At 45.5% G+C, this 27,118-nt stretch overlaps 1 protein-coding gene, 1 long non-coding RNA gene and 2 other non-coding genes across 7 annotated transcripts in view; 1 reads left to right on the top strand and 3 right to left on the bottom strand.

Moving 5' to 3' along the window:
- TEX2 (testis expressed 2) overlaps positions 1 to 13,854 on the top strand; it is a 105,306-nt gene extending 91,452 nt beyond the window's left edge. For all 4 annotated transcript variants that reach the window (XM_049637640.1, XM_049637642.1, XM_049637643.1 and 1 more), the window contains 5 exons: positions 494 to 626; positions 6,477 to 6,602; positions 8,061 to 8,270; positions 10,518 to 10,638; positions 12,452 to 13,854. In XM_049637640.1, the coding sequence (XP_049493597.1) occupies positions 494 to 626; positions 6,477 to 6,602; positions 8,061 to 8,270; positions 10,518 to 10,638; positions 12,452 to 12,574 (713 nt within the window). In that variant the 3' untranslated portion in view covers positions 12,575 to 13,854. The remainder of the gene's footprint in view (positions 1 to 493; positions 627 to 6,476; positions 6,603 to 8,060; positions 8,271 to 10,517; positions 10,639 to 12,451) is intronic.
- Positions 8,266 to 15,887, bottom strand: LOC125927368 (uncharacterized). Its single transcript, XR_007459314.1, has 3 exons — positions 14,889 to 15,887; positions 9,674 to 9,982; positions 8,266 to 8,569 (listed from the first exon to the last, which is right to left on the bottom strand). It is a non-coding gene; the product is annotated as an uncharacterized LOC125927368 (long non-coding RNA).
- On the bottom strand, positions 15,038 to 15,170 carry LOC125927750 (small nucleolar RNA SNORA76). The gene has a single exon (XR_007459436.1). It is a non-coding gene; the product is annotated as a small nucleolar RNA SNORA76 (small nucleolar RNA).
- Positions 15,363 to 15,432, bottom strand: LOC125927730 (small nucleolar RNA SNORD104). The gene has a single exon (XR_007459417.1). It is a non-coding gene; the product is annotated as a small nucleolar RNA SNORD104 (small nucleolar RNA).
- Positions 15,888 to 27,118: the final 11,231 nt, after the last annotated feature.

Genomic DNA, 27,118 nt, shown 5'->3' with positions numbered 1-27,118 from the left:
CCAGAGGACTGGATCCTTCCAATGCTGACAGGTTCGCTAAGCTCACTGTGACTGTTGTACTGGATATTTACATGTTGGCAAGCTGACAAACGCTTGAACCATTTCCAGGAGCTTTTCTTCGCATGACCTCCCCTTGCATGCAGTAGTAGTACAGGCGATACAAATCTATAGACTTTCAATGTGATATAAATTTTTTTTTAACTTTTTTTAATGTTTTATTTATTTTTGAGACAGAGAGCGTGAGCCAAGGGAGGGGCAGAGAGAGAGGGAGACACAGAATCCAAAGCAGGCTCCAGGCTCTGAGCTGTCAGCACAGAGCCTGACGCAGGGCTCGAACTCATGGACCGTGAGATCATGACCTGAGCCGAAGTCGGATGCTTAACGGACTAAGCCACCCAGGCGCCCCATCAATGTGATATAAATTTTTATACTGTCGTTGATAGTCCTGTTTTCCTGGGGGGAAAAAACCTTCTGTTTTTTGCCCTTTCTGCAGGACTCTGGATCGATTTGGGAATGTCCTACAATGGGTCCTTTCTGATGACTCTCGAGACCAAAATGAATTTGACCAAACTGGGGAAAGAGCCTCTTGTTGAAGCCCTGAAGGTTGGAGAAATTGGCAAAGAAGGGTAAGGGGCCATATGGATTTACTAATCCAACCCTGGGGAACCAACCTCTCCCTCTAGCATTTGAGAAGCAGCTTTGATGTGTAGTGGCCTCAGATGTTATGTTGGGTGAGCTTCCACGAGATTGCTTTTGGACCACAGAGGATTTCAGGGAATGGTTCCGTAGTTTCGTCCCCCAAAAGCTGTGAGTCCCCACCTCTGCTCAGCACCTTTTGGCCTCAGTGCTGCCATTGGGGGACACAGCATCGATTATCCAGAAAGCATCACTGACTCAGACCGGCGGGGCAGGTTCATCTGCACAATAAAATGTTCTGTGAAGGGAATCGTTTGGAAACGTCCTCCTTCCACCCACAAACAGCAATGTGTGGGCAATGCGAAGGTCCCTGGGGGGTCTATCTGCTGTAATCACAAAGTCAGAATTATTTATAATAAGATAATTGATTTTGTAGCCAAGAGGGTGCTCCTAAAGTGTTTTGGGATGTATTTTCTCTAAATAATACAACATTGATTTGCTTAGTAGTAAATTCCTCTCTTTGTAGAAGACGCTGCATCTGCTGCCCAGTTTGTCTGATTGAGTAAATATTTCAAATCTGTGCGATAGTTAATGAAGGTTGATTTATTTTTTCCTTAGATGCCTTAGAATGGATAAGCTGGAACTTGTACATTTCCATACCCCTTAAAAATGACTGCTTCTGACTGAAAATGTAAATTTGATTATTGTTTTTACCAAACTAAAAATGCTAAGTGGAGTCTATTTCTCATCTCTTTACACCTTTGGTGTGGAATTGACAGTACGATGACAGGAAAACCCCACAAGGACCCACCTTGTCAGGGTCTGAATATGAGACACAGACTCTTAGATTTTTGTTCAGTTATGATGCTGACCTAATGATTGTATTCATACATGTGGTAACAGTAGATGGGGGGGGGGGTCTTGCATTTGAGAATGTGCTTTTACCTACTCTGATTTATCCAGGTTACTTAATGAAATGTTCCTATTTTAATGATTGGAAAGTTTCCCCTGCCGTATGCAATCTAACCTGTATCTGTGCTATTTTCCTTTCATTTTTCTGCTATTTGTTAAAATGTATTTGGATTCGGCAATCTGTGGATTGTATTTTCTGGTGAGTGGTGTTTATTAACTCTCCATGTAGCATTTCATGCCCTGTAGGTGCTGAGTCTTGTTTGGTCTCGTGTGACACCACTAGGAAGCTTGTCCTTAACATGTTCCTGGACGTAGAGGCTCAGTTTATAGACCTGAGAGGATTGAGGTCAGGGTATTTAAGAGGCTTTCCTGGGAGGGAAAATCTTGCCAACTTCCCTGATTTGAGTTGCTGGGCGTTTGATCCAATCAGACTCAACTTCCTGTGCCTGGATGCCCCCACCCCACTGCCCTGCACAGCTGCACTATCAGCCATCCAGCCTATGAGATGAAGCAGACTCTGGGCAGAAGCAACCTTGAAAATGAGGTCTAACTACACAGGAGCAGGACAGAGCAAACTTCAGTCAGAACCTTGTGGAAGGAGCCTGTTCTGGACACAGCCCTGTGCCCAGCACAGAGCTGCTGGGACTCCAATAGAAAGGGAGGTCTTGGGCAGCAGATGAGACCCCAATACATCCAAGTCCCTGAGATCCTGGCCACTTAGGTATTCCATGAGTGCTGTTACTCACGTGGCTCTCTTGGCACAATCTCAAGTTCATAAGCCCTGGCTGAACAGGCGGACCTGTTTCTGAGTAAGCAGTGTTTCACTAGACTGCATGAAAAATCTCCTCTGCTCCGGGAATACGATGGTATTTGTCTGTAATATACTTAGAAAGTACCTTTTTTTTTTTTTTCCTAGTAGAGACTGGGATAAATGTTTTGCTTCTTCCTGTGAGGGTGTTAAATATGCTGATGTGTAATGGGCTGTCATTTAATTTTAAAGGCAAGGAAAACATGCATTCCCAAAAGTGCTTCATTTGGGAGAAAAAGGCCTGGAAAAATGGACCTTTAGCCTTTTCTTTTTTACATAAAGGACCCCTTTTGGGGAATCTGAGAGCTCTGGATCCTTCTCCCTGAAAATGCCCACTCCATCTGGCTCACAATTTCTGAGTGCACTGAGAGCCTCTGAAAGCCCATCCATAACTAAGAACCTAATCCCACAAGTGATTCTAGAGTCCACTTCTTCACTTCCTCAGTCATGAGCATATTGGAATCACCCTGAGTCTAAATACCGAGGAGAGACGGACGTCAGTGTACGTGGTAGCTACTGTTCAGCACGCGATCTTTGGTACCGACGTTTCCCTCCACAGTGAATCTCTCCAGAGATTAGGCTCTGGCGGGGCCTCTGCTTTGTTTCACCGCCTTCTTCGGTCCCCCTTCAAGTGTGCAAGTGATTGTGCCCCCGGGGGAGTCTCTAGAAGATGCTGCTCAACCTGTGGGAAGTCCTCCTTACTGGTAGAACGTTTGTTCATGTCCTCACATTATTACCCTGAGGATGACAGTGAGAAATTGAAATCTGCGTGGCTTTATTCTAGTGAAGCCCTTTCTCTTTGAAATATGTGTATACTTTATATTTTTAGGCATTTTTCCTTCAGTCTTGATTTCCCAAATAGCCATCCTGTGGCACGCTGTCATTAACATAACTCTGGGCGATAATGTGCTCAAAGTGGAATTCAGGTAGCTAGCTGAGCGGCCATAACTGTATTCGACCTGAAGAGGACCAGAGCGAGTCAGTAAGGGAAACATCCTACATGTTGGCCGCTGTCTAACGGAACCGTGGCTTTGGAGTAGGGCATGTCCTGTAAGGCACTCAACCTGTTCATGCGTTACCCTTGCAGCCTGGGTCCGGTGTGCAAGTCCCCGTAGGGAGGCCCCTGTGACCTCCATATTGGGTCACTAGTCCACAGCGTAGCCCGGACCACCACCACCCCGAAGCCCCTGTGTTTTGGGAGCCGAGTGCCTGCAGCCCACACTGTGACTCGGTCTAGCTGGGAGGGTGTGTGCACGCGTGTGTCTGTGGCAGATGCATGGTGCTGATTTCACTTAGAGAAAGTGAACACGTTCTCCCGTGCGTGGCCACCTCACTGGGCTGCTTAATGTAACTATGCAGCCTTCACTTAAAGCATTCTTTGGAAGCTGCCTTTTAGGACTGCCTCCAGAGCCTGTGACATTCTTTTAACTGTTCTGAGTATCAGCGAATCATCCTGCTTTGTAGATGGATTGGATCTTAGAGAAATTGCTAGAAGTTGTTCAGGGGTGATGGTGATCTTGAGACCAAGAAATAAGATGTTTGGTCCAAGATAGAGTATCAGTGATAAAATAATTCATTTTTTCTTATGTGTCTGGCTCCAAGCACGTATCCAAAGATTTTTAGCAGAGGCAGCAAAACTAGAATTAGCCCTTTAAGGCGGCTCTTTGAGAGGATGTCATACTCATCTGGATTCTAAGGTGTGTTTTAAAAAAACTAGGCTTGTTAACGTTCCGGCACATCTTTTCATTTTTTTTTTTCAATGTTTATTTTTGAGAGAGACCGAGCATGAGTGGGGGAGGGGCAGAGAACCCAAAGCAGGCTCCAGGCCCAGAGATGTCAGCACAGAGCCTGACACGGGGCTCGAACCACGGACTGCGAGATCATGACCTGAGCTGAAGCCAAACACTGAACCGACTGAGCCACCCAGGTGCCCCCCCAGCACATCTTATATAAGAATGTGCAGGGTATCTTTCTCTGAAGTTCATGCTGACATCACGAGATCATAAAATTCATGTTGAGTTATAAAACTAAATATCAGCCAAACAGTTACATGTTTAGTTAGTAAGGATTGGGTGCCACATTGGGGTAACCGTTTGGTCAAAATCAGAATTTTATGTCATCTGATCCACTTGCACTGATATGGCACTGTCTAAATTATTCACTTCAAGCCGCAAAATTTATCCTGTTCTCTGTCCTGCGGAGGATTAATTTGGGAACCCGAGAGCTCTCTGCAGTGCTCAGCCTTTGGCATCTTTTGCCTCAGGGCTGGAGGCTGCCAGATGACAAATACCAGTGGGGAACAGGAGGGGCTGGTGGCTCAGCAGGTTTCGCTGCGGTCACAGATCTTGAGGCAGCTTTTTGTGCTGCGTGGAGGGGGAGCAGGCTACCTGCGCTGGCGGGACACAGACTCCTCGTCTGAGGGCACATCTAGAGCCAGGAAGCAGTCCTCGTGCCGATGGACAAGTGAGATGGGTTTCTCAGATGGTTGTGTTATCTTGGGGACTTGCCTCCCTGACTTTCCTCATCTCAAGACCCAATTTATAGGCTTTCTTGGGACTAATATTTTGCTGTGCACATTTTATATAAAAGAAGATCTCTGTGAGGACTGCCTAACCAGGGAAAGCTCTGAAATGGCTTTGCGACCAGTGAACACCCATAGCATTTCCCGGACTAGCCAGGACTCTAACGGAAGGAGGAAGAAAGAGTCAGTTAGGTATTGTCTCCATGGTCAGGGACGAGAGGCTTTTGTATGTGCACAGGGAGTTTCCCTTTAACTGTACGCAAGCCTGTTGGTGGAACGGCTGGCTCTAATGTTTCAGAGCCGGGGTCGGGGAGGATCCGGGTGTCCTGCCAGGGAGGACACTTGTGAGGTCCTCTTACAGTCAGGCTCCTGTTTCACAGGGTGGAGATTTCAGCTCCACCATTCTAGCTGGGGCCTCTGCTGGGCCTTCAAGTCTGCACGAGCGTGTGTGCTCTGCCCTTGGGTGCCCTTGGCCGCTTTTGGCCAGGAGATGACTGCCCCCTGTGAGCATCGGAGGGAAACCCCGTAGGGATCACACCTGTAGGGATTGGACCTAAGCTCTGCTGCCTTCCCAGTAATTTTGTCCTTATCAGAAATGTAAGGCTCTGCTTTGTGACCATTTGGTTGCTTAGTAGTGTTCAGAGACTACTCTGTCCCTCGTTGGCTTCATCCCAATCAAGTCTCCGAGCCTCAGAGGTGGGCCCTACCTGTCTGCCTCTCTGAAGCAAAGCCGCCATCCAGGGAGGGAGCTGCCTTTTGTGGGGCCGAATCCCGGCCAAGAACCCCCACCTAGTGCCATTGGAGTGGCCCTCGCCACTGCTGGTGATCTAGTAACCCCCATGCCTCTGGAAACTTGAGTATCCCTGGAAAGATTAACGGGGAATGTTGCTCACTGACGAGGCTTTGTATCACTTTCTTTTTTTAAATGGTTTTTAAATTTGTATTTCTCCGGGAAACTTCCTAGGCTGTCCTGTCGGTTGTTTCCTAGAGTCCCTTGAGGTTTGTCCCTTGCGATTGTTGGCTTTTTCTGTGGCCTTTAGGAGCTAGAGCAGGTATGGGATAAGACACATAACTTCACTAGGAAGGAGTCTGGAGTCAAAACTAATCTGGAGGTAACTAGGGCAGAAAGTATCAGAGTCACTGAACTCAGGCAGAGCCCAGGGACTTGCCTAAACATCCCCGTCATCCCGTCATGTGTGAGAGGAGGTTATGTCGCCAACATCAGCTGTCACCTCACCCTTGCAACCATCGTGCTTTCCATCCATCCCCCCGCCCCCCGCCCCGCCACTTGGCTACTGCTGCACTGTCGATGAGATCACTGCATTTTGTGTGGACGGCATCACACTCCCACCACCTGTCCGGACGCATGCACAGAATGGAACTCTTGAGGCCCAAGTCCTGTGCTGCTCTCAGGGCACTTGGCACTGAAGAGTCTCCGGGTAACCTGACCAACCCGAGGGCTCTTGGATCCAGCCTCTTCTTTTCTGGGTGGGTTGGGAGAATGAGGACATGTTAGCGGTGATGGCGGTGGAGCATGTGTGTTCTCTTTCTAAGCAGAGCCTGAAGGGCAGGCTACGGTGGTGACTCTGCCCTGATCAGTTGCAGGCCCAGGGCGTACTGTCTGGCGGACAGTGATGAGGAGTCCTCCAGTGCTGGCTCCTCTGATGAAGACGACGCTCCAGAGCCCAGCGCGGGAGACAAACCGCTCCTCCCAGGGGCTGAAGGGTGAGTGGATCCAGCTTCCAGGGCTCCAGGGCTCAGGGCACCAACTTGGGTGTCCTATATAATCTTTCTTCTTCCTCCGTGTTGAGTGAGTGACTTTTACATTAAGAACCCAGAGTCAGTGCTTAAAACTCCAGCCCCCAAAGCAGAAAGACCCAAGTATTCTTCCCTTAGCTAAGAAGATCCCCATCAACATGGCTTTCTTGGGCCAGTGAAGAAAATTATTAATAGAGCATTGAAAGGCGTGTTTAGTGCAAGGAGCTTACACAACACCTCCCCCTAGTGCCCGATGGAGAGCATCGCTGCCCTCAGTTGGGTCACACTTGCTCATTGAGCTGCTGGTTCCTACGAGGCTGGAACATTTGGGTGATTTCTTTGGTGAATTTTGAAGACGTGGGCTGCTTAGCTGATCTTTTGGGTCATGGACTTCATTTTCGGGGCTCCCTTTGCCTGTAACTTGGACTGTGGAATAATAGGAGTGCTTAAACAGCTTCTCTGTAAGAATCTTTTAATTATTCGAAGTGAGTTGAAGCAACTAAGATTATAAAGAAACCAGAGATTCAGAAGCATTTGTAAGAAAATATCAACCTGTTCACTTTTGAGATCCTACAGAAGATGGAGAGAATCCAGACGTTGGAAGGGTTGATACTAACACTTGAGTTCATTATTTAAAATCTACCCTCTTGACCTTAAGAATGACTGCTTTTCCCTACACATATACACATACTCTTCCTGGCACTCTGGAACTCCAGAGGATTTTAAAAAGCAAATACCCTCTTTCCTTAGGGCAATCCTATGGTTGATAGGACTTGATACAAAAGCTTGCTTCGTGGCCTTCTAGCATGCCACCTGAGGTAACATTTTTCTTTAGAAAAAAGTTCTAAGCCCTTTGAAAAGTAGTTGCCACTGAAAGTTGGTATGCCATCACCTAAAAGACAATCAGTTAATGACTGTGTTTTATGTCCCTGTCAGATGCAGCACAATTTCCAATTTGCTGTGTAGACATGGGGAAGTTTCTCTAGGAGAACTCGGGATTTATGTTCAGTAGTTGAGGGCTGTTAAGGAGGACAGGTGGGATGCCTTCTCTGCACTGCAAGAACTTTGTCTCTCCATTGGTCAAGACTTGGGTCCTGTCTGATGTCTACACCTTCCCTAATGTAGTGGTTTCTCCACTGGTGGTTGTTTTGCCCACGAGGGGACATTTAGCGATGTCTGGAGGCAATTTTTATTATCATGACTGGGGGAAACATGCTGTTGGCACCTAGAAGGCTCAGACCAGGGTGCTGCTAAACATTGTATGGTGCATAGGACAGCCCCCACCACAAAGAATTACCTAGTCCAAAATGTCAGTAGTGCTTAGGTTTGGAAACTCTGGTCTAGAGTAAGGTGAACGAAGAACCACAGAGGTTTTGTCTATGAAGGAGCAAAATTTATACTAACATCTGTGTCCTTCATTTAAAGGTATGTTGGGGGTCATCGAACAAGCAAGATTATGAGGTTTGTTGATAAAATTACCAAGTCAAAATATTTCCAAAAAGCAACAGAGACAGAGTTCATTAAAAAGAAGATTGAAGAAGTCTCCAATACCCCCCTGCTGCTCACTGTGGAAGTGCAAGAATGTAGAGGAACCCTGGCGGTCAACATTCCACCTCCCCCGACTGACCGAATATGGTGCGTACAACCTGTTGCGTGGCCATAAAAATCCAGCCTGCGTACCCTTGACATTGTGGAAAGTGCCCTCTGGGCAGAAGCACTTACACACATTTTTCATGGAACCTTAATGTTTGTCACAAATCCAATTCTCCTTTCTTCTGTGAACGGTTCATTCACATTTAAAGCTTCATCTTCACATGTTTCTATTCTCGGTCTTCCTCCTCTCTAAAGCCAGTTCTTTCCACCAGTTAGAAGAGCTGCCCTCTGTAGAGCTCTTACTCTCTGCCTGGCCTGGGGTGTAAGTGCCTCACAACATCCTGCGGAGATAGGTACCACTGTTATCCCTGCTTTACAGAGGGGGATCACGCGTTCCGCAGAGGCTGAGGTGCTTAGGGAAGGCTCCCTGGGTTAGAGCGAGGTGTTAAGGAGTCAGAACCTATGCACTTGGTTACTGTGGGAGGAGGTCTATCCGAGGAGTTGTCATCGAATGAACTAGTGGCCCTCAAATCAAACTGCACATCACAGTCACCTGGAGACTTGTTAAAAATGGAGATGCACCCAGCCCCCAGGATCCATAGCATGGAGAACTAAGCCAGGATTGAGAACCGGTGAAATGTCCTATTCATGGATCCAGCAGAAGAACATCACTATCTGTGAACTCCAGTTTAAAATTGACATTCTGGGGGCGCCTGGGTGGCTCAGTCGCTTGAGCCTCTGACTTTGGCTCAGGTCACGATCTCGCAGTTCTCGAGTTTGAGACCCGCGTTGGGCTCTCTGCTGACAGCTCGGAGCCTGGAGCCCACTTTGGATTCTGTGTCTTCCTCTCTCTGTGCTCCTCCCCTGCTCACACTCTGTCTCTCTGTCTCTCAAAAATAAATAAACATTAAAAAAAAATTTTAAAGATTTATCAGAAAATTTTTTGAATTGACCATTTGATGAGGATGCTGGTATTTCCCAGTAAAAACTTTAAAATACCTTTTTAGGTTTTATTTTTAAATAATTTTTTAAGTGTATTTCTTTATTTTGACACAGAGAGAGAGAGAGAGAGAGAGCACACCCATGAGCAGGGGAGGGGCAGAGACAGGAGAGAGAGAATCCCAGGCAGCCTCTGCACTCCGTGCATGAGCCCAATACAGGACTCAATCTCACTACCATGAGGTCATGACCTGAGCCAAAATCAAGAGTTGGATGCTTAACTGACTGAGCCGCCCAGGCACCCCTAGATTTTATTTCTAGAGAGTAATATTCCATTGAAAAAAAAAAAAAAAAAAAAAAAAAAGGAACAAATGAAAAAAAAAAAAAAGAGGGGTAAAAAAGCCTATAATCTTATCATCCCAAAATAACCACTGTTAATATCTTACTGTACAGTCTTCCAAACCTAAGAAAAAAAATTTTTAATAGTAAGAGTTGATACAACATACCTTCACTTACATAATTTCATGCTTTAAGATGTATCGGTTACAGATGCCACTGCTCAGTGGAAGATGAAATTAAAGGCTTCTGGGATAGTGCTACCCAGTACATTTGTTATTAATCCACAGATAAGTATAGATCTTGAGAGTGTTTAGATATGTTTATAGCAATTTGATGTTTTTGTTGTAGTTTTTAAAACATTGGTCCATGCCAGGTGGAAGTTTTTAGGTAGTTTGATAACACACAGCCTCTTGTCTGGATCCTTTACCAACAGTGTGAGTGCCAGTCAGCTCCACTGGGAAGCCTGAATAAGCATGCTGTAGAGGATGGAATGAAAAAGCAGGTTATAGAATGTTCTCTGTTTACATATGCATATTAAGAGTATGGGGGAAATTGACCCCGCTTCTCTCAGTGGTCCTGTCTTGGGGATAAGATTCTGAGAGAGGCAGTATCTTTCACTTTCTACTTAATACATATGTATATTTTGGGTTTTGTAATGCACATACACTATCTTTATTAAAACAGAAACAAAAGAGATCCTTGCCATTTCAGGAGAAGCAAAAGACCAGAAAACAACGCCCAGGTCACAGACTTTTCCAGTGGTGCTTCCTGGCTCTCCCAGTTTGTCAGAACTGTTCTCAGATCATCACAGCCCTACACTTGGTCCAGGGACGTGGGAGCTCTCAATTCCTATTTGCTGCCTTGAATCATTTTTAGAGGGGGTGTTCAGAGTAAGAGAACATTCACATGGGGAGAAGCCCTGGGTACACGAAGAATGTTTGCTGTTGGTACTTGTCTACTTCCTTGTCTGCCTCTCAATGCAGTTGTTTGCTACTTGTCTTCTCCAAAAAGGTATGGTTTCCGGAAGCCACCATATGTAGAGCTGAAAGCTCGGCCAAAACTTGGAGAGAGAGAAGTGACTCTAGTTCATGTGACAGACTGGATAGAGAAGAAACTGGAACAGGAGTTTCAGGTAAACGTGTGGTATCATCTGGTGTGTGTTTCACACGAGTCTCAAAGCTCAGGGCAGAACAGAGGTTCTGAATTTCATTTGGGTCAGGATCCTCTTTCGAGAATCTAATGAAAGCTATGGACCCTCATCCCAGGAAAGTACGTGTTACGATCAGACAGGCATAACATCTTAGGTACGATTTCAGAAACCCAGAGCCTCAGCCACAGAACCCTGTTAAGTAGTTCAGAGGAAACCTAAGTTGGGTCCACTAAGCCAGAGCTCATTCTCCAAGCCTGTTTTCTGCTTTCTGCCACCAAAGGAAATAATGTAGCCGAGGCCCTGGGATGAGCTATATCTACCAAATTTTTATCAGATATTCGAGGTCTGTCAACGTTTTATGGATTAGCAAACAATTTACTTTGAAATAAATGTCACCGTTTGAAGGAGACCCGTATTTTTGCAGTGGTATGTTTTGAGATACCGCCTTTGAAAAATTATGTTTTTATTTAAAAGCTATGGATTAGGGGCACCTGGGTGGCTCAGTTGGTTAAGTGTCCAATTTTTTTATTTAAATGTTTATTTATTTTTGAGACACAGCGAGACAGAGCATGAATGGGGGAGGGGCAGAGAGAGAGGGAGACACAGAATCTGAAGCAGGCTCCAGGCTCCAAGCCGTCAGCACAGAGCCCGATGCGGGGCTCGAACTCACAGACCGTGAGATCATGACCTGAGCCAAAGTCGGACGCTCAACCGACGGAGGCACCCAGGCGCCCCAAGTGTCCAATTTTTGATTTCAGCTCAGGTCATGATCTCACGATTTGTGAGATCAAGCCCCGAGTCAGGCTCCGTGCTGATAGCACAGAGCCTTCTTAAGATTCTCTCTCTCTCCCTTTCTCTCTGCCCCTTCCCGGCTCGCATGTGGTGCGTGTTCTGTCTCTCTCTGTCTCTCTCTGTCTCTCTCTCTCTCTCAAATGAATAAACAAAAGCTATGGATTAACTTTAACTGAAAACCAACTTCTGGGAAGCTTAATATTATCACCAAGCAGAAAAGTAGTTTGACCCTAGTGAGAGGAAAGGCAACCTTTAGGTTTTTTTTTTTTCTTTTCCCTAGAACCTACAATAGGAATTAGAGTGGGTTATCTCTTTCAGGGGTATTGCGGTACAAGGGGGAAAGAAAGGCCAAGGGTCAGAGATTGGCTCCTGGTATTTTTGAGGCAAGTTGGGAAGTTGACAGGTGACTGTTACACCCTCCCATAGCCACCTTTTTTTGCTTTTGTAAGAGGGCATTACTGAAGACTGAATGCATTGCCAGGATTCACTTGCATAAAATTAGTTTATAAACATGATAGTCAAAGTACCATCATTATCAATCGCTGATGATCCTTCACGTGTTCATTATGGTAGAATTTCTTTCATATATAGCTTTGTCTGGTTCTGGTGTGAAAAAAAAATTAGCTTACATTTTTTTGCTAGGGTTTAAGTGAATAAACTTACTTGGAATATGTGTTCTGGACATAGTAATTTGGAAATATTATGAGCAACTTAAGCCAGTCCTCTTAAAGTAATGGTGTTAAATATTTATGAACTCATGAGTAGTTTTATTATATGTACATGAAATCAAAGGCTGCTTCTGCCTCAGACCTGTGTTCATGCACTGTGATTCCTCAACTATTTAAATGTGGCAGAGGAATTAGTTTAGAATGTGCACAAAAAGTTGGTTCATATGTACATTTAAAACTTATCTGAAACCTAAAATTATCAGAACAGAGTAGGGCAACAGCCCGAGGAACCCGAGCATCCTTCCACACGGCTATTCTTTAATTTCTTTCTACAGAAGGTTTTTGTCATGCCAAACATGGATGACGTCTGTATCCCCATAATGCACTCAGCCATGGACCCTCGCTCCGCTTCCTGCCTCCTCAAAGACCCACTTGTGGAGGCTGCTGACCAGCTGTGATGGGTGAAGATCTGACCTTCCCAGTATTACGAGATCTGGCTCAAAGTGTGGGGTTCTTGGCTGCTATCTGCGCCGTAGCACTGGTCTGCCCTTGTGCCACAGCTTCTGCCCTCTGCCTGCCGGTGCCCATTCCACTGTGCGGTGTCATTCCACGCATCCGGGAACTGGTGTCTGCACTGCCTGCTGCAAAGCTTTGACTCAGCAAAGGGACTGTGGAAGAACGACCATGGTGGATCCAGAGGTGACAGGTGACTCACACCATGGCTCCAGTATTTGTGGCAGCGAGAGCACAGTGCGAGCAAAGCTTACTTGCCCCGACTCCTCCAAAGCTTTTCCTCAGGCAGCCAGTGCACAATGGAACGTTTTTGCACTTCTAGTCCATAGGTGATACAGCTCTCCACGCTTCCAGAGAATGTCTGTTCAGGAACGTGAGCGGGGTGGGGAGTGGAACTTTGTGAACCATTTCACTGATAAAGAGATACGCGTAGCAACTTACCTTTCCTATTAAATTGTGCGTTTTGGAAGCAAGTAGCCATAGAACATACACACGCTAACATCCTATCAGCTGGGGTGGGGACAGCGAGATTTATGTGAAATCAGGCAAAGCCATGAGATCAAACCATCCCAAGCCTTCTACCACTGAGGTACGATCACCTGGTTTCTAACTAATCCCAAATGTTTTCCTGAGACATGAGGGTATGTGAAAATGGCAAATACTGCACATAAAGAATTGGGGTAGGGGGTGGAAAGCCAGAGCAACGTCTATCTGGCACTTCCTACGTGCCCTGTGCTTTCTACAGGCCGTCTAAATGCTTTGTTAAATCTAACTGGTTCGGGAGGTTTTGAGGTTATGGGCAGTTTCCTCTTCTGACAGCCAAAGGCGAGAACTCTCTACCACCTTTGAGAGTTGAGACCAAGTTTTGCTCAACATTAAACACTACGTTAGCTCAGAACTCACGTGACCTTTCTTTAACGTTGCCAATCTTATTTTGTGCGTTTGTGTCAGAAGGTCTTAGTTTACAAGTTTGGGGGCTCCCTAGTTGTATCATTTGCTTTGAGAAGTACACTTAAAACACAATTTTTTATTGTTTAAAAGCTGCATTCAACATCAGAACTACCATGGGTAACTTTTGATGACTTACATCTGTGGACAAAGCTAATCGTGGTTTTTTAAACAGCACCTTGCCTGAACCTGACTTTAAAGAAATTAATATATTGAAAAAATATATCTGAACCCTTGACTACTTTAATCGCACCATTAAAACATTTGACTTAAATTATTTGATCATTCCAGTCGGTGTACTGTTCTGATTTCTCATTGTGTAGGCCGATTTGCCTGTCAGTCTTGTTCACTGGTCTATTAGAATTTTTGTGCAATAACTAAAGGCAAAGGACTAGATGCACTACTGTGTAGATTACACGAGTCCCCTGTTGCACTTAACCCAATAGTATGTGGGGATTTACAGTCGCTTGCGTTGTTTCACAAAATAAATCTCTCAATGTCAAATACTAGATAAGCATCTAAGTTATTTCTACTGAATCCTTTTTAGGTAATAGGGAGACAATTAAGCAGTGGGTACAGGCCACTTGGGTCACTCAGCTGCCAAAGCAGCTTCGATTTCCTGGTGACCACCGGGCAGGTTTTCTAAACTGCAAGGCGGTCCTCACCACACCAAGGGAGCGGGGTGCCCGGCTGGCAAAGTAGGTAGAGCATGTGACTCGATTTCGGGGGTCGTAAGCTCTAGCTTCACCTTCAGTGCAGATTACTTAAAATCTTTAGAACAAAATCTCCCTCTCCTGAGGCAGACCCTCAACAGTCTAGCAATCCTGTTAACTTGGGGACCCCTGCGGTTATTACGGCCAAAGCAGTTGATACACTGCACTTGTGCATCCTCGGCCTTCAACATGTGCTGCCTTGTACTACGAACTCATGCACATTTCCCCCAAACCCGGGGGACATCGCTACTCCCCTATCTGGACCCGGGAGGAGTGTGCGTTTACTTAGGTGCCTGCCGTGCCCGGCAATGCAGAAAATCGAAATTCTCTTCCCAACGACCTTCTTGAGGCTAACTGGGACACATTAATTTGTCCAAGCTTTTATTCCCATGCTTGGTACAGTATCCAAATAAGCAGTTGGCCCTAAATGGTAGTTATTCTCAAATAGATCACTGCCACACCTCAGCCAGGTGAATTATTCTTGCACCATCAGGACCGAAACCAGTTCCTGTCAAGTACACCGCGGTCCTTAAACTGCTCAAGGCCACGTACTCCCCTCCCTTCAGCCCCGCCCCCCCCCCCCAACGCCGCGGTTAACCTGCAGGTCCCGATAATCACGGAGAGGACAGGACTTCCACAAAAGAACTAGGAATGTGCGGGAAACGGAGTAGCGGGGCCTATAGGATCCCCGTAGTCTCTCCAGGGCACTTCCCACAACGTCGCCTACCCCCTTGCAGCCGGGTGCGGACGTGTGGCTCGCGGTTAAAAGGGCCGCCGGCGGAGGACCGCGCGGCCCCAGTTATGCGCAAGCGCGTGCTCTGGCGCTGCAGCCTGACCCCCGGCGCCACGCGCAGGCGCGGCGGGGGCTCAAAGGCAGCGCGTCGCGAAAAGAAACACCAAGACCCGGGCTGGGATCAAACCATTTTATTCAAAGGCTTCGGGGAAAGGGCGAAGGGGAGTAGAAGGTGGTCTACGTTCTCGGCCCGGCAGGAATCTGCAAGAACGATAGCAGTGGGTTAGAGGACATGCGCCCGCAGGTCCGTTCCCTCCCCGCCGCCGCCGCGGAGGCTCGGCTCAGACTGTAGTTCGCATCACCCGCGTCAGCAGTCTAACACGTGCTTTTTTTGGCATGTCATCACCGCAGGGCGCCCGCGACCCACCCGGCTCCAGGGCCCGGAGACCCGGGCCTAGGCGCCAGGACCCACCACAAACAGAGCCTCACCTCTCGAACCTCACAGTCGCCGAAAGACTGAGCGCTTCCCCACGGAGTCTACTTAAAGGAGCTGACAGGAGGCTGTTGGGCGGGCTTTACCAGCATTAACCAATAGCAAGTCAGACTTCCGGTCACGTGCCAATAAGGTCGCCTGGGGCTCTTCTGCGCTCGCTGAGTCCTCCAGAGTGTAGAGTGGTCACTTGCTAACCATAGAGATAGGAGTGAAAGAAAGACCGAGAGTCCTGCAGCGTCCGTAAATTCTGGATTTCTTTCCGAGTCTACGTCGCTGGCTTGTAATTAGCACATCTCGCCACAGTACGCGGAAGGAACGTTTACAAATAGAACCCTACTAATGCGTCACTTGTTTGAGACATCCTGTGCCAGGAGCTAGGCTAAGAGCTGAGCGTATAAAGGTGACAATCTAACCTTGTTCCTGAGTTCAAAGTAACCTGTTTGGGTAAAAAAAAAAAAAAAGCCTATGTTTGAAAGTAGGGTGTGTGCAACCAAATCCTGAATTTGTGAGGAATTTGTTGGATGACCCTCGATTTCAGGAAAATAGGAATATTCAAAAAAGCTGTCGTGAGGATTAAATGGATTATTGTCAGTTCCCTGGCACAGGCCGAATGGTAAACAAATAATTGTTTTTAAAGGACTGGTGTGATGTGGAAAACTTATGTGAGTGCAGCGTTTTAATAAATGCTAAAATAACGGCATCTGGGTGGCTCAGTTAGTTAAGCATGGGCTTCAGCTCGGGTCATGATCTCCAGGTTTGTGGGTTCAAGCCCCGAACCTAGCTTTGTGCTGACAGCTCAGAACCTGGAGCCTGCTTCGGATCCTGTGTCTCCCTCTCTCTCTGTGCCCCTCCCGTGCTCACTCTCTGTCTCTGTCTCTCTCAAAAATAAACATTGAAAAAAAATTTTTTAAAGAAATTTTTAAAGAAGTAAATAAATGATAAATGGTAAAATAGAGCTGTGAACAGCCTACTGTGGAAGCTCAAAGGAGAGAATGCCGAACTTTGGGAAAATTAAAAATGGCTCTAAATATTGAACTCATATTGAAGGCAGGCACACTATTCACTACAGTTCACCCTTGAACAGGGAAGGGGGTGGAGGAGGTGTTAAGGGTACCCACCACACAGCAGTGGAAAATTCCTGACTAAATTATGAGTCCCCCAAAGCTTAACTACTAATAGCTTGCTGTTGACAGAAGGCTTATGGATAACATAAACAGCTAATTAGCACATATTTTGTGTGTTATAGGTATCATATACTATATTCTTACAACAAAGTAAGCTAGAGGAAAGAAAATACAAAGAAAATCCTAAGGAGGACCGGGTGCCTGTCTCAGTTAGTAGAGCATGTGACTCTTGATCTCAGGGTCATGAGTTCAAGCCCCACCTTGGCGGCGGAGCCTCCCTAAAAAAAAAAAAAAAAAAAAAAAAAATCATAAAGAGAAAAATACATTGACAGTGCTCTATTGTATTTATTGGAAAAAAAATCCACAAATAAGTGCACCCACGCAGTTGAAACTCATGTTGTTCCAGGGTCCACTGTAGCGGAGAATAAGAATATGGCCTAGGGGCGCCTGGGTGGCGCAGTCGGTTAAGCGTCCGACTTCAGCCAGGTCACGATCTCGCGGTCCGTGAGTTCGAGCCCCGCGTCAGGCTCTGGGCTGATGGCTCGGAGCCTGGAGCCTGTTTCCGATTCTGTGTCCCCCTCTCTCTCTGCCCCCCCCCCGTTCATTCTTTGTCTCTCTCTCCCCAAAAAAAAAAAAAAAAAAAAAGTTGAAAGAATATGGCCTTGCCCCCTAAAAGTCTGATTTATCAGGAGAGAGAACAGTAACCAGACAGTCACAATATCTGGTTATCTTTATTTCCTTTATGTTCCCTTTGAGAATTGTTTTCCTTTTTTCCTCCTAACATAATAAGGAAAATGTAATAAGAAAAGCATTTCAACCTGAGTTTGTAGTTGAATGGTGCTCTTATTTTCATTATTTTCTACATAGACTTTAGCTAAATTGAAAAATTCCTCTTTGACCCAAAGTAATAATTATTTTGGCAAGTGGTTTATAACTTCTATGTGGTTATTTTTATCGCTGCTTAAATTTTTGTTACTATTTTCAGCAGTTATTACAATTGTGATACAGTTTCTACATTGGGAAATGAGTCAAAGTTTTCTTTGTGGCCTAGAATGTGATCTGTTTTTACAAATGTTCCACAGATTCTTGAAACGAAGATGTTTTCACTAGCATGTACAAACATGGACGTGAAATATTTATTAATGCAACATTAACTGTGTTGTAATTACACTGACCAAATGTCTGTTTTATACTTGATCGGGAGTATATGTGCTGTCATTGACTGATAGCGATGTGTTAAGATTATGCTTCAAGTACGAAATGCTGGGGAGGATGCAAAGCAACGGGAACTTTGCTCCATTACTACTTGGGAATGTAAACTAGTTACTTCCATTTTGGAAAAGAATTTGGACAGTGTCTTATAATTTACCCAAGAGAAATGAAATTTTATGTTCACACAAAATCCTGTACACAAATGCTTATAGTAACATTATTCATAACCCTTCCAAAGTAGAACCACCCAAAAGCCCTTCAATGGGTGAATCTTAAGCAACTGTGGTACATCCATACAACTGAATGCCACCCAGCAATAAAGTACGATGGAGTACTGATACGTGCAACCCTTGAAAGAATCTCGCAGGCGAGGGGCGCCTGGGTGGCGCAGTCGGTTAAGCGTCCGACTTCAGCCAGGTCACGATCTCGCAGTCCGTGAGTTCGAGCCCCGAGTCGGGCTATGGGCTGATGGCTCAGAGCCTGGAGCCTGTTTCCGATTCTGTGTCTCCCTCTCTCTCTTCCCCTCCCCCGTTCATGCTCTGTCTCTCTCTGTCCCAAAAATAAATAACGTTGAAAAAAAAAATTAAAAAAAAAAAAAAAAAGAATCTCGCAGGCGTGATGCTGAGTGAAAGGAGCCAGGCTCAACAAGATGCTATGATTCTGTTTATACGATACTCCAGAAAAGAGAAAACTATAGGAACCAAAAACAGATAAAAGATGTTCCAGGAATTGGAGGTGTGGGAGCGTTTGACTACAAAGGTGCAGCATGAGTGCTTTTTGAGGGTGATAGATCTGCTCTGGTTTTTGTTAGTGTTTTGTTTTCACAAATAGGTACGTTTGTGTGGCCTCCCCCACAATCAAGACACACAACATTCTCGTCACTCCAAAACGCTTCTCTCCTGCCTCTTTGTAGTCAGTACCCACCCCTTTCAATCACTGGCCCAGGCAAACACTGATGCATGTCTGTTATTACAGAATAGCTTTGCCTGTTTTTGGTGTTCTTGTAAATGGATTCAGTTTGTGATCTTTTGCCATCGGACTTCTGTCACTTAACCTAATGTTTTTGGGTCCATCCTCAAATACTGATATTGATATCATATCAGTAGTGCCTTCCTTTTTGTTGCTCAGTAGGATTTCATTGGACGAATATGCCAGTTTGTTTTTCCATTCACATGTGTACAGGATTTGAGTCGTCTCCAGTTTGGGGCTATTATAAATAAAGTGGTTACAAACATGAGTGTAGAAGTCTTTTTATGGACATTCATTTGCATTTCTTTTTAGGAAGAAATTTTAGGAACGGAATTATTAGATCATCTGATAAGCATATATCTTTAACCTTATAAGAAACTACCGGGGGCACCTGGGTGGCTCAGTTAAGCATCCGACTCTTGATTTTGGCTCAGGTCACCATCTTGCAGTTCCTGGAATAGGGCCCTGTGTCGGGCTCTGTCCTCACAGCGCGGAGCCTGCTTGGGATTCTCTCTCTCCTCGCTCTGCCCCTTCCCCAAGTACACATGCATGCTCTCTCTCAAAATAAATAAATAAACATTTTTTTTTTAAAAAAAGAAACTGCCAATCTATTTTCCAGAGTGGCTGTACCATTTCACACTCCCACCAGCAATGCATGAGAGATCTCGTTATTTCAAATCCTAGTCAGCACTGGGTATTGTCACTGTTTCTAATGTTAGCCATTTTAGTAGATATGTGGTGATAGCTCGTTGTGGTTTTAATTTACGTTTTTGTGATGACCAAAGATGTTGACAGTCTTTGCATATGACCATTACTGTATCTTTTTGTCAAGTGTTCAGATATTTTGCCCACTTTTTTTTTAACATAAAATAATTACTTTTATTTAAATTTTAGTTAACATACAGTGCAATTCTGGTTTCAGGAGTAGAATTCAGTGACTCATCACTTACAAACAATACCCAGTGCTCATCACAAGTGCCCTCCTTAGTATCCATCACCCATCTAGCCCATCTCCCACCCTCCTCCCTCCATCAACTTTAAGTTTGTTCTCTACTAAAATAAAACTCTTCTTTGGTTTAGAAGACACAGCTTGATAAAGTCAAATGAGTTTAATGGTTCATTTGTTTTGGGGCAAATCAGCTTCAGAAGACTTTTTGCCCGCTTTTAAAAGTGTTTTCTTATTAATGAGTTATATGAGTTCTTTCGATCCTTTTTCACATATGCGTATTGTGAACATTTGCCTTTTTATTTTCCCAACAGTGTCTTTCAAAGAGGAGGCTTTTTTAATTTTGATGAAATCCAATTTATCACTGGTGGGTTTTAAGCAAAAGAGTGACAGGTGGACTTCAAACTCCTTGTGACATTCCACAGTCCAGATTTATCTCCCCCTTAAGAATGACATGAGCTACTAACAATGGCATGCCTACCACAGGCAAAGGCACTCGACAAATTTTAGCTCTAATTCTCGGGACAGTCCTGAAAGGTAGGGAATGTTATTTCTGGTTTTTAGCTCTAATTCCCGGAGCAATCAGAACCAGGGCTCGGAGAGGTTGAGTAATTTGTTTATACTTGCACAATTAATAGATGGCTAAGCAGAGCTGGGATTTGAACTCATAACAATATGATTTCAAACCTTCTACTCTTTGGTCACTATAGCATGCAATCTCCTAAGGGCCACCCTCTGTTTTAGTGAAAACCATTTCTTGTTCTCTGAGAAGATTGAGTTCATCCAACATTTATACCTACACACCTCACTGTTGAGAGAGGATTACTAACCTCCCATACTATGAACCACCCAGTGAACCAAGGGAGCAGGAGCCAGAGGGGCAGTGGGGAGTCCTAACCCAGAACAGTAGGTGGGCCCAGAAGTTGTACAGAAGACGTGAGACCCAAGCCCCCAGGAAGAGAGTCAAGAGTACTGTCTGGAGGGGCCTGAAGTCAGTGTGGAGCAAGTCCTGGTAAATAAGAAAGACACCAGCATATGGGGGTTGAAAGAGAAGACAGAGAACACCGTCTAGAACAGTCGTCCGGCCAGCATGGTAACTTGCTCAGATGTGGCTGCCATCGGTGTGTATGCGTGGAGGGAGGTGTGATGTGTGGAAGCTGAAAGGAACCCAAATCATCCCGTGTGATTTCCCCCAACTTCCCTCTTCTCCACCTCAACAGAACATAACACCCTTCTCTCTGGTCTCAGAAGATGTGGCCTCTCATTCACTTGCTCTTTCAACAAACACGTTAAAGTCCCCCTTCCGTGCTTGATCCTGTTCTGGGCATGGGCAGCATGAATGGGAAGGAAACGGTCCCTATCGTCAAGTAGCCCACAGTGTAGCTGAGGGTAAAAAGAAAACCCCTACGTTTTATCCCTCTTTAAATCCCCTTCAGCCACAGTCTTCCTCAGAGTGTAGGTGCTGGTAGGGAAGAGAAAAGGAGAAAGAAAACCGCTTTACTGATGGTTGGCCACGGGCCGGGTGTGGTCATACGCAATGTTGATTTAGTCCTCCTAGAAATACTGAGTCAGCATTTTAATCAGGGTTTATTGGTTTTGAGGGATGAACCCAACTCGAAGTAGCCGACTGGCCTGGAACATCGAAGGTGGCTCACCTAGATGGCTCACAGCTGGTGCTGGCCCGCAGGGAGCTCAGCTGGAGATGTTACTTAGAACAACTCCATTCTCCATGTGCCCTGACTGTGGCTTGGGGTTCTCCCAACATAGCAACTAGGCTCCCAGAAGGAGTATCCCCAAAGTAAGTGTTCTAAGAGGAAGGAAATGGAAGCTGCCAGTCCTCTTAAACCCCGGGCTGGGAAGTCCCTGAATGTCACTTCTGGTGAAAACCAGTCACAGAGCCAGCCTAGATTCGAAGGAGGAGAAACAGCTCTTAATTAATTAGTTTTGTTTTTTTTTTTGGCTTACTTATTTTTTAAGATTTTTAAATTTTATTTGAGAGAGAGAGTGCAAGTGAGTGAGGGGCAGAGAGAGAGAATCCCATGAGGGGCAGAAAGAAAAAGAGAGAGAGAGAAGTGGGGCTCACTCGAGGTGAGGCTCATGTTTTCCCTGAAGTGGGGCTCGAGCTCACCTGAAGCAGGGCTTGAACTCACCCCCAAAGTGGGACTTGAACTCACAAACCATGAGATCATGACCTGAGCTGAAGTCAGATGTTTAACGACTGAGCCACCCAGATGCCCTAAGATTTTTATTTTTAAGTAATCTCTACACCTAACGTGAGGCTCGAACTCACAACCCTGAGATCACCTCCCAACCTGGGAGGTGCCCACTGGGGGACAGTCAACAGGTCTGGCACACAACCTGGCATATCCGCCCCTCTTGTCTGGTCAGGGGCTGGCCCCAATTCTTGTTTGCTTGCTCCCTCTGAGGTTGCAGCAGTGAGAAGAGCCCCTTGAACATGGCGAACGTTTGATGAACTCTTGTCGAATTCCTTCTTCTCTATCTTGTGGATGTAACTACACCAGTCAAATGCTTTCCATTCTGCCCTGGCGAGGTCTCTTGTATCCATCTTGTTCTTCTCTCCCTTTTCTTGCTCTAGGTTAAGACCGAAGTGACTCTTGTTAATGACATCCTAACAGTCTCTCAAATGCCGGTCTTTTCCCTTAAAGCTCAGATTCAGTCCTGTCACTCTGCTGCCTACTAGACAAAGCCCAGCCGGACTTGAGCACCCCGCTGGCCCTCCTGCCTGCCTTCCGCACCTCATCGGCCACTGCTCCCCCGTGGGGAGGCCAAACCCCGGCTCACTGATGAGTCAGCTCAGGCTTCCATGACGCCACACAGGGTCATCCTTTCCCCAGGCCTTTGTTTAGGCCCTCCTCTTCCCCTGCCGTATCTGAAAAGACCCAGCACAGAAACTACTTCTTCCGTGAAGCCCACCCCGCCCTGCTCTATCCATCCCACCCCCTCTCTTCCACCTCATCCATCTCGCTCTTGCACACTATAGTTCTGTTTCTGAGTTTATTCCTGCCTCCTCAAACTTTTCACAGTTAGCTTTGCATGGTGGTTATTTCTGTGCAGGCCATAACACTTTCACCAACTTGCCTACGCTGTCATATTCCCTCATGGTACCAATCCTTTGTACTCAGAAGCCCTTGGTGATATTTGTTAAAAGAATGAATGAATGAATGAACGAATGAGGGGCACCTGGGTGGCTCAGTCGGTTAAGCGTCCAACTTCTGCTCAGGTCATGATGTCACGGTTTGTGGGTTCAAGCCCCGTGTCAGGCTCTGTGCTGACCAAACCTGGAGCCTGCTTTGCGTTCTGTGTCTCCCTCTCTCTCTGCTCGTCCCCTGCGTGTGCTCTCTCTCTCAAAATAAATAAAATGTTAAAAAAAATTTTTTTTAAAAGAATGAATGAATGAGTAGTAATCATTCACGTAGAAGTCAGAGATGGAGTCATCTGCAGTACGAAGCTGACTACATTATAACTAAAGTTGCCTTCTTCTCTAAAATCTGGTTACGTCAGGAAGCCTGGGTGGTTCAGTTGGTTAAGTGTCCAACTCTTGATCTCAGTTCAGGTCTTGATCTCAGGGTCATGAGGCCAAGACCCGAGTTGGGCTCTGTGGAGCCTACTTAAAAAAAATAAGAAAAAAAACCCGGTTGTTCTAGAGGGAAAACAGAGAGAGGAGGTAAGGTTTACACAGTAAGCTTTGAGAAACACAGTCCGGAAGGAGGAAAAAGAGCCAGAAAATGGGAATATCCAGAGAGGGGAAAGTTCAGAAAAAAGGACTGTTAGCATACCTGAAGGGAGGCCCAGGAAAAACAAGATGAAGTATGGCCACTGGGATTTTACAAGAGGAAGAATGTTTATGAGCTGCCTGAAAGAAGTTTCCAGAGAGTTCTGTGGAAATAAGCCAGACCCCAGGGGATTAGGAGGGACTGGCCAGCAAAAAAGTGGAGGCATTTTGAGAGGACAGTCATTTCCACACTGGCGCCGTGTTGGCTCTCTGAGAGTATTAATATATGATAAACGGTGACACTATGGACACTTCACCACGGTGGCACACAGACTTGGCACAACTGGGTGTGAAATACAACAGCTCGCAGGCAAGTGAACAAATAAGCAGTCAAGATTAGATTGAATTATCTCACAGGGCAGAACTCCCAAGAGGAAGCTCACTATTCTTTCCCAGATGGCCCCCCTGTTACTTACATTCTTTTCCACAACCCACCCCCCCACCTCACCCCGCATGAGACCAGGAGGCTTATATGCTATTTGAGGCAATGCCCCTGATCAGCACATATTTGTACAAACTTCTGGTTGTTATCAGTACTCCAGGGAAACGCCAATCCTGGCTACTGGCTATGTTTACAGGTCACATAATGGTCCCTTATCATAATGCTGTGGGAGGAGCACGAATAACAAGCAGCAAATGGGGCAATGAGTGACAGCATCTGGGGGTCGACTGAGCCAAACTCCAAAGTCGGGTAAGTAGCTGGGTTCTAATCCACGTTGGGCCTCTTGCCAGCTGTTTGTTACCCCACCAGACTGTTAACCTTTTAAAATTTCAATGTGTCATCTGTAAAATAGGGCAAACAACACCTACCTCTGTAATTGCTGTGCAGATATGAGATGATCCCATAAAGCATGTACTTGCACATTTCCAAACAATTGCAAACAGTTAATATATATATTAAATATATTAATTTGTAAATAGTAATTATAAACATTAATTTGTAAATATATAAATATATATTATTGTATATTTTTTAAATGTTTATTTATTTTTGAGAGAGAGAGAGAGAGAGAGAGAGAGAAAGCACAAGTGGAGGAGGGGCAGCGAGAGAGGGAAACACAGAATCTGAAGCAGGCTCCAGGCTCCGAGCTGTCAGCACAGAGCCCAACAGGAGGTTCGAACCCACGAGCTGTGAGATCATGACCTGAGCTGAAGTCGGATGCCCAACCGCCCGAGCCACCCAGGCGCCCCTAAATATATATATTTTTTATAATGTTTATTTATTTTGAGAGAGAGCATGCTCACGTGTATGTGGGGGAGGAGCAGAGAGAGAGGGAGAGTCCCAAGCAGGCTCCATGCTGTCAGCACAGGGCCCAACACGGGGCTCAATCCCCCAAACCATGAAATCATGACCTGAGCGGAAATCAAGAGTTGGACACTCAACCACTGAGCCACCCAGGTGCCCCAACAGCCAATAAATATTAACAGTGATAAGAACACTTACCTTTGAGACATTCCTGAAACTGTCAACCGTGACCTCTCTTTTTGGTTTTACCAGCTCTTCCTTTCAAATCTCCTTCAAAGGCAGCTACCCACTCTCCAAATAGCTATCTGCAGACCAGCCTCATAATCATTTTTAAATGAAATTTTGAAGGGTTTTAAACAGGAATGAAACAGGCACAAACTCTTTAAAGTCTGAGTCATAATTTATTCCACCAGAGGGCGACATTTGCTAAAATAAACAAAAGGGATTAGCCCACAGGAATTAACACCGGACATTGTTAAGTGAACTGGCGCCCAGGATCTTGGCTGCCCTTAGTCACCTGCGGAAACTGGAAAACACACAGGCCTGGGGTCCACCCCCGGAGACGCTGAATCAGTAGGGGAGGAGGGCACGAAAAGGCGTTGGAATTCTTTTTTTTTTTTTTTAAAGCTTTCCAAGTTTGGGGCGGTGCCTGGGTGGCTCAGTCAGTTAAGCATCCAGCTTTGGCCCAGGTCATGATCTTGCAGTTTGTAAGTTCGAGTCCCACACCTGGCTCTGTGCTGACAGCACAAAGCCTGCTTGGGATTCTCTCTCTCTTCTCTCTGCCCCTCCCTGACTTGCATTTTCTCTCTCTCTCTCTCTCTCTCTCTCTCTCAATAAATAAATAAACTTAAATAAATAAATACATACGTAAATGTTCTCCAAGTTTGGGAACCACTGGTCTAGAGAAAAGTAAAATAAGATTTTGTGAACTCACTTTCTCTCAGCCCCCATCTCCTCATACACATTCAGGTCCTGCTGCTGTCCTTGTTGAATCTGATACACATATTTTTCTTGCCTTGGTGAAAAAAGAGGGCTTATCTTTACACAAAGACCATGACCTTTGCCTTGCTTAGTGGATGCTATTCAATGCAACTTCCAGAAAGGTCATCTACTGTCCACTTTCAGGTCTTTTATATGGGCAGGTACACTTCAAAGGCACCCTACAAAATATTTCCATTTCTGCTCGTATTTATCAGTGATGCCAGCTTTTGCTTTATCATGAGCAAAAAGCTGTTAAAACAGTACCTAACTGTGGAGCAAGATTATGGGCAATGCTGCCATAAATAAAACCAGAGCTTATCAGTATGAGTTGCCAATCAAGTGGAAAGCACATAAAACATGGGAACTGATTAAGTGTAAGAACAATCTAACTGGTATATAAGAAATTCTGAGAACCTATAAAAGTGCAGTTAAGGACCGAAGATTTGGTCCAACTGAGTACAAGATACAAAATATACCAACCTGGCCTGGACTTTTTGGAATGGGCTTTTCTTTTTTTTTTTTAATTCATTGGATCTCTAAAACTGATTTGTGAGTCAGATGAGTCAGATTCCCCTTTGTGTTTTATCTACTATGCTTACAGGGGTCACAGTGACATTTTGAATTGTCAAAGAGTTGCCAGAGTTCCAGCACAGAAAGTTCCTCTCCTAGACTTACTCTGTTTTAGGAAAAGCACCAGAGAAGGGATGTGAAAGTAACATTTTGTAGTCAAGCTTCTCTTTTAACTCAAACACGTGCTCTTACAGATCCAGTCTTCAGCTCACAAGCTGGACAGGTAATCATTAAAGAACTCCTCCCAGTTTCTGTGCTGTTGGCTCCTCCCTGGACACCTGGCTATGCTGCTTGGGACTGATGGAGCCTCTGCTTCCTCACATCCCTCCGTCAATCCCAAACCTCTCTGCATTGAAACATGCCGAAAACACTTTTCAAAATGTGTCTACGACTTTCACAGTTGCCAAGATTTGTCCCACTCTTAAACTGGTGTTGGATTCTCCAGCATTGGTAGAGATTAGTCCCTTGACTTCCATCCAGGCATTGGGGGCTGGGAATAGGGAACTCTGTTGCTGGGATTTGGGCTTCCTCTGAACATTTCTGCCTTATACTTAGATAGGACTGATCCACAGTGCACACAGACCAGACATTTGGTCAGTCCTCTGCTACTTCTTTGCTGTTTTCTCTAGCATTGCTTACTCCAGTCTCCCAAACTCCAAAAAAATCTTAGGCTGTCCTATGAGCAAGTTAGGAAAAATCAGAGAAGTTGCTATCCCCTTGTCTTTTCTTCCAAAGATATGTAAATGTGCTGTGAATCTTAC

This window comes from Panthera uncia, chromosome E1 (genome assembly GCF_023721935.1).
Source record: "Panthera uncia isolate 11264 chromosome E1, Puncia_PCG_1.0, whole genome shotgun sequence".
NCBI lineage: Eukaryota > Metazoa > Chordata > Mammalia > Carnivora > Felidae > Panthera > Panthera uncia.
The sequence above is the reverse complement of the archived record's forward strand: the minus strand, read 5'-3'. Positions and strand labels throughout refer to the sequence as shown.